This window comes from Pygoscelis adeliae, unplaced genomic scaffold (assembly GCF_000699105.1).
Source record: "Pygoscelis adeliae isolate BGI_AS28 unplaced genomic scaffold, ASM69910v1 Scaffold262, whole genome shotgun sequence".
Lineage (NCBI taxonomy): Eukaryota > Metazoa > Chordata > Aves > Sphenisciformes > Spheniscidae > Pygoscelis > Pygoscelis adeliae.
Genome location: NW_008824184.1, coordinates 1,478,072 through 1,492,082, shown reverse-complemented (window position 1 = coordinate 1,492,082; position 14,011 = coordinate 1,478,072). Strand labels below are relative to the sequence as shown.

The following is a 14,011-nucleotide window of genomic DNA, read 5'->3' as shown; positions in this document are numbered from 1 at the left end:
CATCAAGCTCCGAGTCGCACCTTGCTGGGACAGGCGCTTTTGGGGGTGCCAGCTGGGGAGAGGCTGGACCCCATCTTCATCCCATCCTTTGGCTGTGCCACGGGCCAAATTCAGTTTTAATTCTGTTGGCCCCAATGAACACTAAAACCAGATTTGTGGCCTGTTGTTTGCATTGCTGGGATGTTCAGGCAGGGGCTGGCTGCAGTTGCCTTGCAGGCACTGAAGTGCAGGCAGGCATGGGTACAGGCAGGGGTGGGGTTTGGCCTCTCTTGGCCAGGAGACCCCTGCCTGGCTGCTGTCTGGGGTGCGTGGTGTTGTCAAGTGCGACCGTTATTATTGAACAAGGATAAGCGAATGTAGTAGTTGTCATTGATTTTTAAAATGTCATCTATTTATCCTGAAGGCAGCTGTATGCAGACAGAATTGCATGCTCGCTCTGAATTTGGGTGGCTGAGAGCTGCCCATCAGGGCTTTTGCATTCCCAGTGGTTTTTCAGCTCACCGCCTCCCACGCTGGCACCCACGAGCACCCAGTGCCAGCAAACCTCACCCAAACACACCCCGCGTCCCCTCTCTGCCGGCTCTGCAGCCCCCTCCCGGCATCATCTCCGGCCTTCAGCTGCTGTGAAAGCCATTACGATTTCTTGTCGTTAATAAAGTGGGCTGGCGAGAAGGAGCAATCCAGGTTATTGCTCCAGCGCTGTGCAGCTGCGGCAGCGGTGTGCTGGATGCCTTGGCGTTCAGGGCAGGAGCTGCAGCATCAGCTGGTCAAGGAAACTCAGAAGGGAATTGGGAGCGGGAGCGGTAACTGCTGGAGAGGTGTTGGGATGTTGCCGGGCTCTTCTCTGCCTGTTGGTGCTCGCTCCCCTCTCCTGAGCCCCAGGGTGGGCAAAACCTCTGGTGGGGGGATGCACGGCAGCGGGGAGCCCCGGTGCCTGTGAAGGCTGCTGTGTGAGCAAGCCTGTGCCCCAAAGCTGGACAGGAGCTGCCCCGTGGGGCTTTGCACGTGCAATTCCCCAGGCATCCCGGGCTGGGAGCCACAGCTCCCCGGACCCTTGATGGAGCAGGGGTTGTGTGGCTCGGAGAGAAGCAGGAACCCCCAACCCCATGGCAAACTGGGGGTTTCACAGGGGTCACCATGCTGAGCCAGGCTTGGTCCCCCCCGACCCAGGCTGCTCCCGGGGCACAGGGGCCTCTTCCCCAGCCACCGGCCCCACAGCAGGTCTGTGCTCATGTTCACTCTGGGCAAGATGCACGGTCCAGGCTTGGAAGCAGGAGGAAAAATGGCTTGTGGTGCGTAAGGGACTTTCTCATGCTAAAATGAGATGACAGGGGGTTTCCCCGTTGTGCCCCCGTGCAGAGGGGTCTCTGGGAGCGTTTCTGAGGTGCGTGTGGCCGCGTTGCTCCATTAATGCAATTTGATGTTTAGCGAATCCTCACCAGATGGTTTGTAAGCCCAAGCTGTCAGTCACCATAAAAACCCCAAGCAGCGCTCCCGACCCCGGCCACATGCAACGCGTCCACCGCGATTAACCTCTGCTGGCGCCGCCGCCTCCCCGTGCCCGGCCACGGTGGGGGCTGCGAGGGACGGGGAAGGGATGCTGGGCTCAGGCATCGCTGGGGCTCAGGCATCCTGGGTGGTCTGGGAATATCATCTTTCCCCTTTTTGATCTCACATGGGAAGGCTTGGCATGGGCAGCGGTTAATGGGAGCCAGCGCAGACCTGGCAGCTGGAAGGGATGCGGTGCCACCACACGAGCATCTTGGCAGCTCCCGAGCAGGATGGTGCGGAGAAATTCTCCAGCTTGAGAAATCCCCCGAGCCCGGCATGCCCGGCGTGCCCGTGGGGCTGGTGGAACCTCGGGGGATGGGCGCTGAGTAGGCGCCTCGCTCCCCTGCTCCTCTCCAAAGTGCCCGCTGCTTCCCCGGGCCGTCTGGCAGGAGCAGGCAGATTTTAATGGTGGTGGTAATTAAGCAGGAGACGGCTTAACAAGGCGTCTGTGGAGGCTCTGCCACGTGAAATCATTCCAGAGGGAATACTGCTCCTAAAATCAGCTCTGGTTTAGCTAGTGTGATGTGTGGCTCTGGTTTGCCAGGGTAATGTGCCTCCCTCCTCCTCCTCCTCTTCTTCCTCCTCCCTCTCCTGGCTGGGCTGGTGGAGCCCCAGGGTCGGGCCAAGGCACGGGTCGAGGGCAGCCCTGTCTGCCAGGGAACGGCTTTGGCTCGTCTGCATCCCTGTGTGAAGGCACATCTCCTGCCTCAAATCTGGGGGCATTTTTGGACGGTGAAGCTGGGGGGAGCAAGCACCAGCCCCAGCCTGGCAATGCCCGGCATCGCTTCCTCTCTCCCACATCCATCTCTGGTCCTTTGCTGGACGTCTCCAGCCATTCCCGGCTGGGGCTGGGCTCCCCGTGACACGCGAGCGAGCAATGCCATGAAGAAAGGGGGACCAGCCACCCCAGGCACGCAGCCAAAGACGTCCCTATATCTTCTGACACCAGCGCAGTTGTCCCAGGGGTGGTCAGCATGGGCCACCCTTCCTGAAGCTGCTGCCGCCTGCTCTTTCCCGTGCTCACATGGAGCGTTTCCCTTCTCATGTGCCAGGGGTGAGCCCCCAGCCCATCGTCGGCGAGCCGTCGGTGCTCTGCTGGGCAGACAGCTGCAGAGGGAGCGTCGGGGGGCTGGGAGGGCTCAGTGCCCAGCGCGAGGCTTTTGATCAACCAGCTGGAAAATCAAGGGCAGATATTTGTTTCAAGCATCACCCTGCAGCACAGCCCTGTAAAAACACTTCTGTTCTGCCTTTAGCTTGCTAAACGGTGGCGGTGGGTGCTGGGAGAGCCCAGCGAGGGGCTGGGGCTGCTCCAGCAGAGAGGAGGTGTTGCCCCCAGGTAGACCAGCAGTGCCAACGCAGGGCTCACAGGAGCTGGGTCCCGATGGCACCGCTCTGGAGAGCATGGCTGGGGGATTTGCTGGGATGGTCCCCGGGGGGGTCATTAGTGACCCAAAGTGATTGCTGCCGGGGCAGGGGAGCAGCCTGAGTGCACCCTGTGGGTCAGGGCGGCGTTGCAGGGGTACGACTCACTTCCCCATGCAAGCAGGATCACCAGCTGGCCCTGAGCACGGGCGCATCACCCCGGGGGTCCCTGCTCGCACCCCTTGCCCACACCCGACAGGGACCCCAGCACTAAAGCAGTTTGTGCGCATGTGCTGCGCCACAGCCAAGAGCTGTGGTGCTCTCTGGAAGACCAAGCTTTACGTTAGCTTTACATTAAGATGTTAAACATGAATTTGCAATGCCAGTGGCCCCAGTGACCAGCCTAGCTCCTGGAAGAGTGAGACATTTGGGGAATTTGATGACTTATTGCTGGGTGGATCTGTGTGTCTGTTCACACGCATGTTTCCAACGTGCTCCGAAATTCCTCTTGACCCCATGAGAGCTGCATGCTGGGGCAGGTTCCCCTCTCGCTGCTCAGCACCCTCCTGCAAGCTGTGCCTAACCCGACCACGTACCTTTCAGCATCTCCCCCTGCTCGCTCCTCCTTCACTTATTGTCCTCGTATCTCCCTAATTATTCCAGTTGCCTTCCTAATAAGTTGCAGCACGCATATGTCAAGAGCAATGGGTTGAAAGTAATGCACATCAGTCACCGGTTCTGTGCAAATGACTGGAGTAATCCTGCACCGCTTAGATCTGTCATGACCAAAATGAGCTGACCTGCTGAAACCTGCTCAGCGCTGCGGAAATGCCACGTTATGCTGAGAGTAATTGGGAGCAATGAGTTATGGCTCTTTGGTGGTTAAAGTTATCATCAGGCACATTTCTCTCAATCTTTCTCCTCCACCTTCCTCCAGGCTGGCTTGGGGAAGCCGGTTTGCAGCGCTGGTGGGGCCTGCGTTGGGGGTGGTGGGGAGGGTGGGGGTCTTTGTGTGGGGCACACCATCGATGGGGTATACATGTGGAGTTGGTTCAGGGTCCCCCCACAACAGATGCAAAATGCAAGCCGGAGGTGAGAAGTATTATCCCATAGTGTGGTTTGGTATTGGAGTGGCACATGCAGAGATGCTCTGCTATTAGTGGGATAATTTGGTGTGTGATGGAGACACAGAGATGGAAGGAGAGACACGGGGTGGTAATCATGTATGGGAAGAGGCACCTTGCTTGCCCAGAGCCGTGGCTTCACTCTTGACCACAGCAGGGGAGCCCTCACCTCTGCTCCTGCCCAGTCCTGTGCTGCCAGATGTCCCAGTGCTTTCCCAGAACCCCTCGGCCGGGGTGCTGGGGCCAGAGCCATGGGTGGCACAGCTGGAGGGGTGTTTGGTGCTGTGAAAAACAACTCCTTGGCTTGGGATCCGGTGGCCCTGAAGGGACAGGAGCCTCTCCTTTTGTGTACCCACGCTGGGACTCTGCAGCAGCATCTCAAAGCCAGAGGCCAGCGGCCACTGCACGGGCTAAAGGATTTCTCCAGGACAGGGTTGCCCCGTGCCAGCGCCCTGCAGAAGAGTGCCCTGAGAGTGGAGCAGATATTTCAGGGTAATGAAAAGCGATAGTTTGCTGTTATATTCATCGAGGATGTGTACCTGAAACAGGGAGCGAGGTGAACCAGACTGGTTTGGGATTCCAAGCCAGCTCTGCCATTGCCCCTGGGCCGGTGAGACTCGGCCACTGGTCCCTGGGGCTGCCCTCCCCTCTCCTTGGGGCACCCGCACTGGGTGGCTGACCTGCATGTCCTCTGCCAGAACACGTTAATGGACACCTCGTTAGCTGATTACCGGATGGCTAATCCCACCGGCTCCCAAAACCCCTGTCCTCCCTGGGCAGCAGTGGCAGCAAGGGTGCTGGGCATCCTTGCACCAGCACTGCAACCCTGCGTCGGCGGCAATACATCTTCCCCACAGCAAATGCTCAGGTGGGAGCAGGAGTGGGGCACTAATGAGGGCACCTAACGAGGAGACTGAGTGGGGACAGGGCAGGTGCTGGCGGCGCAGGGCTGCCCGGGGACGGCTCGTGGACCAGCTTGCCCCTAACAAGAGCCCGCAGCCGACACAGAGCGACGCAACAGGCACGCAGGCGAGGAGACGGCTGTTTGTTTTTAGATTATTGGGAAAGGCTACATTTGTCAAATAAATGATTTCATCGTAACTATTTATTCAGCTCTATTCCCTGTCTACTGGCATCTTCATTTGCTCTCAGCACAGGCATCAGCCTTTACTTTGCCAAGTGTTAGCGCTGGGCAAATATCCTTCACATCGATGTCTGGGGCTGGGGAAAATGAGCTGCTGGCTGAGGAAAATTTGTTGTAAACTGTATTTCTCCATTCTGCCTACCCTTGTGTTCCTGGCAGGGCAGAGTGAAGGGGATGGGTTATTTTACCATGTAACTCATCTCTTTTTGGAGCCACTTTGCTCAGTTTTGAAGCTGGTGGGAAGGAAGAGGACAGAGAGGAGAAGCCTCAGTGCAGAGCCCCAGCATCCTTTCTATCCATAGTGGGTGTTTCTGGGCTTTGCCTACCTTTCCTTGCAGTGTTTGCAGGGGCATGTACCCAGAGCACGTGTTTCTAAAGCAAATGAACAGGGCGCGTTGCTGCGCATCCCTGTTTAGGGAAAAATCAAAAGAGGGGGGGTGGGAATTGGTGGGCGCAGCCCCAGCTGGTTCTTACCCCCCTCTCCTCTACCCTCCCCCCCAGCAAGATACGTCGGCTGCTACGTGGACAACACTCGCCGGCGAACGCTGCGCGGCGTGTCCTTCTTTGACTACAAGAAGATGACAGTCTTCCGTTGCCAGGACAACTGTGCCGAACGGTAGGGCGGGAGATGGGCACCACGTCTTCATCAATTCCCACACACCGCCAGCGTTTCTCTGCTGTCACAGTTCCCTGCCCTGGCTGCTCCCCTCCTCTTCGTCCCGCCTTCCTTCTTTTTTCTTTAGATTTATTTCATTTTGATTTTTTTTTTTAATTCACTGGTGTTTTCCAGGACCCCAGTTTCCTCCCCCAGAAAAAGGTCGGGGGGATGATGGGCTCCATCCTCGTACGGGGCAGGGGGCTCCAATTCAGTGCTGGGGGAGCCTTGAGCACTTCCATCCACCCAGGGGTGGCCCTACCAAAATGCCATCCCCCACCAAAACACCCTCCCCCAGACCTTCCCAGCTGTCAAAGCATGTCCATGAGCAGCTGGGGAGGCACATGGATCCCTTGCTGCAGAAGTTTTCTCCTTTCCCTAACGTTACATGAAGGATGTGCCCTAAATGTGGTCTGTGCCGGTGGGGCGGGCGGCATTGCGGGCAGTTTGTTGCCTCCAAACTCCCCCGGAGCCGAAGCCCATCTGTGCAGCATCCCATGGCACCTGGGGATGTTGCTGCAAAGGGCCATCACTGATCGCTGGGGCAGTGGCACATCCCCTGCATAGGGCTCATCCACCTCAGCAGGATGCTCGCCGTGACGGACGCGTGCCGTGAGCCGAGCCAACTGCTGCGGGGCATCCTCGGCAGTGCCGATGCAGGGCTGTTCCACGCCAGAGCCCCTCCGCAGCGCTGGCAGCCCCGCGGCGGGACTTGCCAGTCTGGCACTGCCCCTCTCCAGCGGGTTTCCAGCTCCGCTGACACTTGGCAAGTGCCCGCCTGTGCTGCAATCCTCCCCCTTTCAAATCCAGTCTGTACTGAGCAGCACAGCTCTCCCACTTTGAAGCCCAGCAAAGTCCCCATCACTTATTCCTGCTCCACCATTGCCTGTTACATCCTCCCTGCCTGTAAGAAATGTCTCTGTCTCCTGCTTTATGATCTCTGTGGCCCATGGAGCCCTTTCCCTTATGCACTTCGTAAGCCAGGCCAGAGTAACTGGAGTAAGTGGTTTAAGAGAAAGCCTAGCGACGAGAGTCAACAAAAATACAGGAAGCTTTGTGAGATCAGGAGCTCCCAGCATTTTTAATGGTCTACTGATAAAGTGATAGCGTCTACTAATTCTATTAATTCTTAATTTGCAAACCTTTTTTTTAAATAGCAAAACCAACAAAGACACAGTGTGAGCTGAGTGAGGTTTGGTTCATTCTTTAATTAATTAGGGCCTTTCTAGTTTGAAAGTCAAGGTTATTGGGCAATACTACTGCGTAGCTCTTCAGCTTGCTTTATTCTGTTTTGTTCCAGATATGATAAGCACTTAGAGACAGCCTGTAAGATTATTCTTTCAAGAAAAAACGGCGTGAAAATTTTTTTCTTACCAGTTGAAGGGAATTTGAGAACTATGCACATAACATACAGGCAGTGATAATTCGTTGTTTTACAGGTACAGTCATGATGACTAACAAGATGAATGGAATGGAATGGAATAGAATAGAATAGAATAGAATAGAATAGAATAGAATAGAATAGAATAGAATAGAATAGAATAGAATAGGGGACCCCCCTGTGGGGATGGCTGCTGGCCGGGGCGGGCTGGAGCAGGGAGCCCCAAGGACCTCACCAGGAATTCAGGGCATTTGGGGGGACTTCAGATGAAGACCTCTTTCCTGATGGCCAAACAGGACCATCGTTGCATTCGGTGCGCGCTGCCGCTGGAGCTGGCTGCGGGATGAAGGATGTGCGGGAGCGTCAGAGAGAGCCAAGGGTGCTCCCTGTCGGAAGCGCTTGTTTGGCTCCCAATTAGGCAGCACTATAATTACCCACATTTGCTGCTTTTCTTTCCTCGTCCCCAAGCAAGGGGAAGAGGGTGGCAGCATTCAGAGCTCCCACCACCACGTACCCGGTGGAGTAGCAGTCCCGGAGAGGGGCCGAGGGTGTCCGGGTACGTGCAGTGGTGGGTGAGGACCCGGGATGGGACCCCTTGGGGCACAGATGCCGGTGCGGGGACCAGGCCAGACCCAACCCTGCTCTCCTCACTGGCTCCATCCCTCCTGCAGCCTGGGATCACCCAGCTGATAAAAATAGGGAGGAAAAAATAAACCCAATTTTGCTGCCAGGGCTTTTGCTCTGATTTTGCACCGTAAGCAGCCGGGCGAGCTTGTTAGCAAATGCGGCTTCGCAGCCGGAGGGTGACGAGAGCTGGAGAAAAGCAGCCGCTGTGCCGATGGGCGGCTGGAGAGGAGCAGTGGGGGATGAGGATGGGGACACCGGGGCACGCAGAGGCTCTTGCTCCCGAGCCTGGGGCACGCGGGGTGGCAGCGTCGTCGTTTTTGGGGTGCAGACCCTGCTCCTCATGGTCAGGCCAGCATCGCTTTCAGCGCCGCTGTGACCTCTCTCCCTCGCAGATGGCAGCGCAATATTTCGGGGGTGCTTCCGCCGGCCGGACAACGTCTCCATCGCCCTGCCTGTCAGCCAGCTCATGCTGAACATGTCGGTGGACAAGTGCGTGGACTTCTGCACCGAGAAGGTACGGGAGGGCAGGGGGGGAGGTGCAGGTCGAAAGCTTAATCATCTAAATCTTCATCATCAGAAAGGGTCACACCGGGTAAATTTTAATCCCATTTATTATAACAATTATGTATATCCAAACTACAAATGATCGTATTGACTGTCTGTGTCTCTGCTGCGAGGAGGGACTGGCCCGCAGCTCCCCGCAGGGGCAGCACCCGCTGCCTGCCCTGCCTGCTCTCCGTGGCTTTGCCCCCCCCGGCAGGCAGCAGCCGCCCCGGGGGGGTTTGGGCAGGAGCATCGCGGGGTCCTGCTCCGGTCCAGGGATGCTGCAGTGCATGATTGCTCCTAGGGCATGACGCCTATAAGCAGGCAGGGGAAAGACTGGCAGTGGGCATTGCTGGAGTATTTATTAATTAAAATTAGGTAAATTATCAGGCAGAGGAAGAGAAAGGCCTGCAGGTGGGGACAGTCCTGTCCTCCCTTTGTGGCCTCCCCAGCAGAGGACAATGGGGAATAAACCATCACACCAGTTAAATACGAGCGGCTGCTCCGTCGCTGGCTCCGCTTTCCCGTTGCTGCCTGGAGAGCTGGGGCTGGGAGATGTAAATAACCAGAGCCCCTCCATTAACCCGGCGCTGCCACAGCCTGGCGGTAAATCATCTGTCACCCACCAGATGGGTCTTGTAACTCCGGGCTTGGAAACGCCAGCGAGGCTGCCACAGGGCCATCCGTGGGCTCTTAGTAACCTTGGTGCGGGTGGGAAACTCACAAATGACGTGCCCCGGCTCTGCCGGGAGCACCAGCGCCCGATGCATTGCCGCCTGCACCAGCAGGCAGCTCGGCTGTGCCACGGGAAAGTTGGGGCTCAGGTGCTTTTGGGTGTCAGCAACGAGCTGCTTGTGCAGCCGGCTCGAGGGATGCTGCAGCTGGCTGGAAGGATGCTGCAAACCGCCCTGTGCTGCACAGTGGGGCCGGGGCGGCGAGGACGGGTGCGGGGGGCAGAGGAAGGGTCTGCCGTGGGGGACGGTAACGGTGCTGCTGGCTGCCCTCCCTCTGCCCGTCCCCACAGGAGTACCCGCTGTCGGCCCTGGCCGGGACCGCCTGCCGCTGTGGCTTTCCCACCACGTGCTTCACACTGCACGAGCGCGAGGACGAGCAGCTCTGCGCCCAGAAATGCGCCGGTGAGGAGTTTGAGAGCTGCGGCACTGCCGAATACCTCCTCGTCTACCAGACCCAAGTGCAAGGTGAGCCGGTGCCGGGCTCTCCCTGCCTGCTGCCAGGCAGGGGGACGGGCAGGGACCACTCCGGCGCGGGTGCCAGCACCTGTTTCCCAACCCCTTCCCGGGGAAGCTGGCAGAAAGTGAGCGTGAGCTTGCAGCGTGTATTTGGCTTTCATTAAAAATTACCATTTATTTTAATTTCCTGGGAAATCAATCCTCCCCTGAACAAACAGCTTTAATTACTGCCTGACTCAGCTGCAGGGGAGAGCAGTTTGCCATCTGCCTCCAGCAGGATCCCTCCTTGCCGGCGCTTGTCCCTCCCTGTCACCGGTGGTACCGGTGAGCCGGAGCTTTGCCAGCCAGGGGGTAACAGGCTCCAGGGAAAAAATATGGGGGGAAAAAAGCTGTGGCCAGGGAGAAAGTCCCCGGGAGGCTGTGCAGAGAGGGCTCCTGTCCCCCACCGCCCTGCAGGACCTAGCGGTGGGACCGATGGAGACGGGGAAGTACAGGGCGAGGGGAAACCTGTTACTGGGAGAGGAAACGGCTGAATGGAGTAAGTGAGGACCCAAATTCAGGTGGTTTTGCTTCAGAGTGGCTCGGTCTCGACACGATCCCTGCTTCAGCGTTTGAGGTCTTGCTGGAAACGCTTGTGCATTTGTCAATACAAAAGGCAGGGGCATTGCTTGGCAAATGCACCCATGTTACTCACTCTCCCCTAATCACGCAGGCAGCAAGCAGCCGGTAATGGCAGAGCACCTCCTGCCCTCTTCTTAGATCTTTTTGGGGTGTTTAGGACTCTTTGGAATGTTCAGGACTCTTTGGGGTGTCCCTATGTGCTTTAGACAGGGTGTCTTTCCCTGTAGCAGCCACCTCCTCGCACCCTGTCCCAGCATCTTCCCGGGAGGCAGCAGCATGCCGTAAGGAAGAGGGATATCTCTGTAGGAAAAGCACGTTACCATGCCGCAGCCCTGACGTGCCTTGGCCGGTTCTCGCTGCAGACAACCGCTGCATGGACAGGAGGTTTCTCCCCACCCGTGCCAAGCAGCTGGTGGCCCTGGCCAGCTTCCCCGGTGCCGGCAACACCTGGGCACGCCACCTGATTGAGCTGGCCACTGGCTTCTACACCGGCAGCTACTACTTCGATGGGTCTCTCTACAACAAAGGTGAGAGGGGGGTTCATTGCCGGGGGTGCATCGGTCCCACCTGAGCTGGGAGAAGGTCCTAGTGTCATCCCTTGGGTCTGCAGGAAGGGGAGGGCAGAACTGGGTACCACCGATGCTGCTCCATGGGATGGTTTGTGCTGGATGTGTCCTGGTTCAAAGGGTATCGGGGAGACCCGACATCACGTGTGCCCTGCCCATAACCTCCCCATGCTGCCCACTAACCTTGGCCAGGACCAATTTGGGGCAGAACTGGGGTTTCTTCATCATGCTGGTGGTTTTTAACCCGCCATGGGGGTTTGAACTTTCTAGAGGGGGAACCAGAGCAGCTCCAACCCTGGCAAACAAGGCAATTCCTGCTTTTTTTTCCCCCCCCAACAAAAGGCTGATGGGGTTTTGTGATCAGATTTCCCCAGGAGCTGGTGTTTGCGGGCTTGGCACTCTCGTCCCAGGATGCATAAAGTGGGAAGCAGAAGAAAGTCACAGCTGCGTGGTGAGAAGGACTCGTGCAGCCTTGCAGCTTCAGGATTTGGGAGCGGGTGGTGCTGGTGGCACCAGTATCCTGGAGTACAAACGTCCCCATGTGCTTCCCAAGTAGCCGCAGATAAAAATAGCGACGTATCAGGGCACCCGGGGAACACTGACACCCAAATTAATGAATATTTGCAGTGCAAAAAAGCGCCGATGAGCTCATGGGAAGGGGGGGGGGAATGGAGGAGGGAACTGATCTCATTTGCCTGTTCTCCTTGGGCTGAAGGATTTGGTGGAGATCCATCTTCCCATCCTGGATGACACAGATATTTGCCCAGTAGATATTTAACGGAGGAGGGATGCTGTTGCTCCCACCTCTTGTGCCATCCAGGGTAAAGCAGCAGCGCTGTGCCCACTGTATTGGTACCAAAGCCGATAGCATGTGGGCTTTGGGGACCCCAAATTAAGCAGCAAGAATAAGTTTCAAGCCAAAAAAAGCTCAAGGCAGGCATGAGCTTTTTCAGGCAGAAGCCAGCTCCTCCCAATAACCGACCATATTGCAAGGGGGAGTGAAAAGACCAGTTCCCCCATTTTATAGCCATTTACAATAGTTTTATTCATAGACCTTGAAGGTTTCTCCTGCTTTTCCTTCCCCTTTTGCGGCTCTGAGGGGAAATCCTCCTTCCCTCCTTGGCCGTGGCGGAGCTGGGATCTGTACCAGGGGTACTCACGTAGCTGGTGGGGTCTGTACCCCGGGGTACCTGCACAGCCAGCCGAGGTCTGTACCCAGCGTACCCCCTAAAGCCCTGCTTGCCCGACACCGTAGGCAGCGATGCACATTTCTTCAAGATTTGCCAAATTCAGCCCTTCAGAGATGGACATGCTCTGCGCTGAGTGAGGGAGCCCGGACTATATCAGCCCCCGGTGCTGGCATCCACCTGGGGTGCAGCTGGCATCGCGCGTCCCACGGAGGGGAGCATCACCGGGTGAAAGCCTTAGCAAGGTTTTGCTCATCCGACCGAGTGCAGGTTTCATGTTTATTCTAGGCTGAGCGCGTCGGAGGGCCCGGAGGTATCCAGGCAACTGGCAGATTAGCCATCACGTCCCTGCGTCGCACGGCATGGCTGCCGAAAGCAAATTACACATCTATAATTGATGTAATACAGCTACTTACAGCTTATCTCCCCCCTCAGCTCAGCTCCGCCGCCCACACACTGTTCCCGGGTAGTTTGGGTTGTGCTTTACAGGGGCCGGGGGTTCAAAGGGGCTGGGAGCGATGCTGGGCTCAGCCCCGATACTCCGTGCAGGGGACATGGGGGACGGCGGTTCCCTCTCTGGACCCCCCACGGCATCACTGCAGGCCTTGGGCTCATCTGCAGCCCCACAGGCATGGGGTTTTTTACCTTTTTTAATTTATTGGGAGGGTTTAAAGGCTGTGGCCAGGGAGATTATAGCTATAAAAATATGTTCTTGACCCCACCAATATAAGCATAAGGTACATCAATGCAGTATGCAGTTATTTAATGCCAGTGTGCTTTGCCCTGGAGGAAAGCTGGGCTGTGGAATATCAGGCTGTTGCAGACCACCTCGCTGAGAAGAGCCGAGCACGGCCTGGGAGGAGGCAGCCCTGCTCGGTCCCCGTGCCCGCTACCCACCCTCTCGTACATGAATTTTACATCATGGCTTGACTCACAACTCAGGCAAATAAATGATTTCCATCTGGGAGAGGGATGCAAATTCTACTTCAAGCCCCAACTGCTTTTATCCAACTGTATTTTGCAACCTGATATCGCCCCCGTCGTTCCCTTTCCCCGGCTTGCTTTTATTATTTTTAACTTCGTCACTGGCCGCTTCTCAGGCGCCCGCTTGCTCTGTCCTGGCAGGGTTCAAGGGTGAGAGGGACCACTGGCGAAGCGGGAGGACGATTTGCATCAAAACCCACGAGAGCGGCCAGAAGGAGATTGAATCCTTCGATTCAGCCATCCTGCTCATCCGAAACCCGTACAAGGCGCTGATGGCGGAGTTCAACCGCAAATACGGGGGGCACATCGGCTTCGCGGCTCACGCCCACTGGAAGGGCAAAGGTAGGCTGGTGGGCTTGGCTGCCCCTGCCCCGCTTCCACAGGACCCAGGTGGGCGAGCTCCAGCCCGGCTGCCGGAGCTGTGAGGCTGTTGTTAAAGCCCAGCGGAGCTCAAGCCCGGTCCCCATGTTGGAGGGGCATCTCCTGGGCTTGCAACCAGCACGACCCGCAGCATCCACCTGGCACGGCCAAGGGCTCCTGTGTGGGTGGGATGGGATGGGATGGGATGGGACGGGATGGGGAAGCAGAGATGCTCAGCTGTTCGGTGCTGCGTTGGGTCACATGGGCAGCAGCAGAGAGGTGGCAGTGCCTGGGGACACAAGTCTGACAGTGGCTTGGTGCCAGCGGGGAGGGAAGGGGTCGGGTGGGCAGGAGCCCAAGGCCCCAAACTCTGTCCCTTCTTTGGAGCAGCTCTTCGAGGCCAAGGGCAGCTGGTCTGAACACTTGGCTGGGCAGGTGGAGAGCAAGGAGAGGTTAAAAAATAACAGGACCCATCAGACATCTCCACCATCACCTGGTGGGCATATGTGTCGGTGTGGGGGCTGCAGCATCTCCATGCTGCCACCAAAGCCGGATCCCAGCAGGACCACCCTGCCCGGGGGGGTGTGTGTGTCAGAAGTGGATGGGCAGCCCCGCTCTCCAGCAGAGCCAGCCCTGGCATGGGCAGCGCCGTGGGGTGGAAACAAACCCCATAACTCCCTAAGGCAATAGTACCTGCAGCAGGTCCTGGCCGCCGC

At 57.3% G+C, this 14,011-nt stretch overlaps 1 protein-coding gene across 1 annotated transcript in view; it reads left to right on the top strand.

Moving 5' to 3' along the window:
* The window catches only part of WSCD2 (WSC domain containing 2), an 18,756-nt gene that overhangs the window by 764 nt on the left and 3,981 nt on the right, over positions 1-14,011 (top strand). The window contains exons 2-7 of the mRNA XM_009334446.1: positions 5,683-5,797; positions 7,137-7,162; positions 8,237-8,358; positions 9,412-9,586; positions 10,561-10,725; positions 13,077-13,277. Coding sequence (XP_009332721.1) covers positions 5,683-5,797; positions 7,137-7,162; positions 8,237-8,358; positions 9,412-9,586; positions 10,561-10,725; positions 13,077-13,277 — 804 coding nt within the window. The remainder of the gene's footprint in view (positions 1-5,682; positions 5,798-7,136; positions 7,163-8,236; positions 8,359-9,411; positions 9,587-10,560; positions 10,726-13,076; positions 13,278-14,011) is intronic.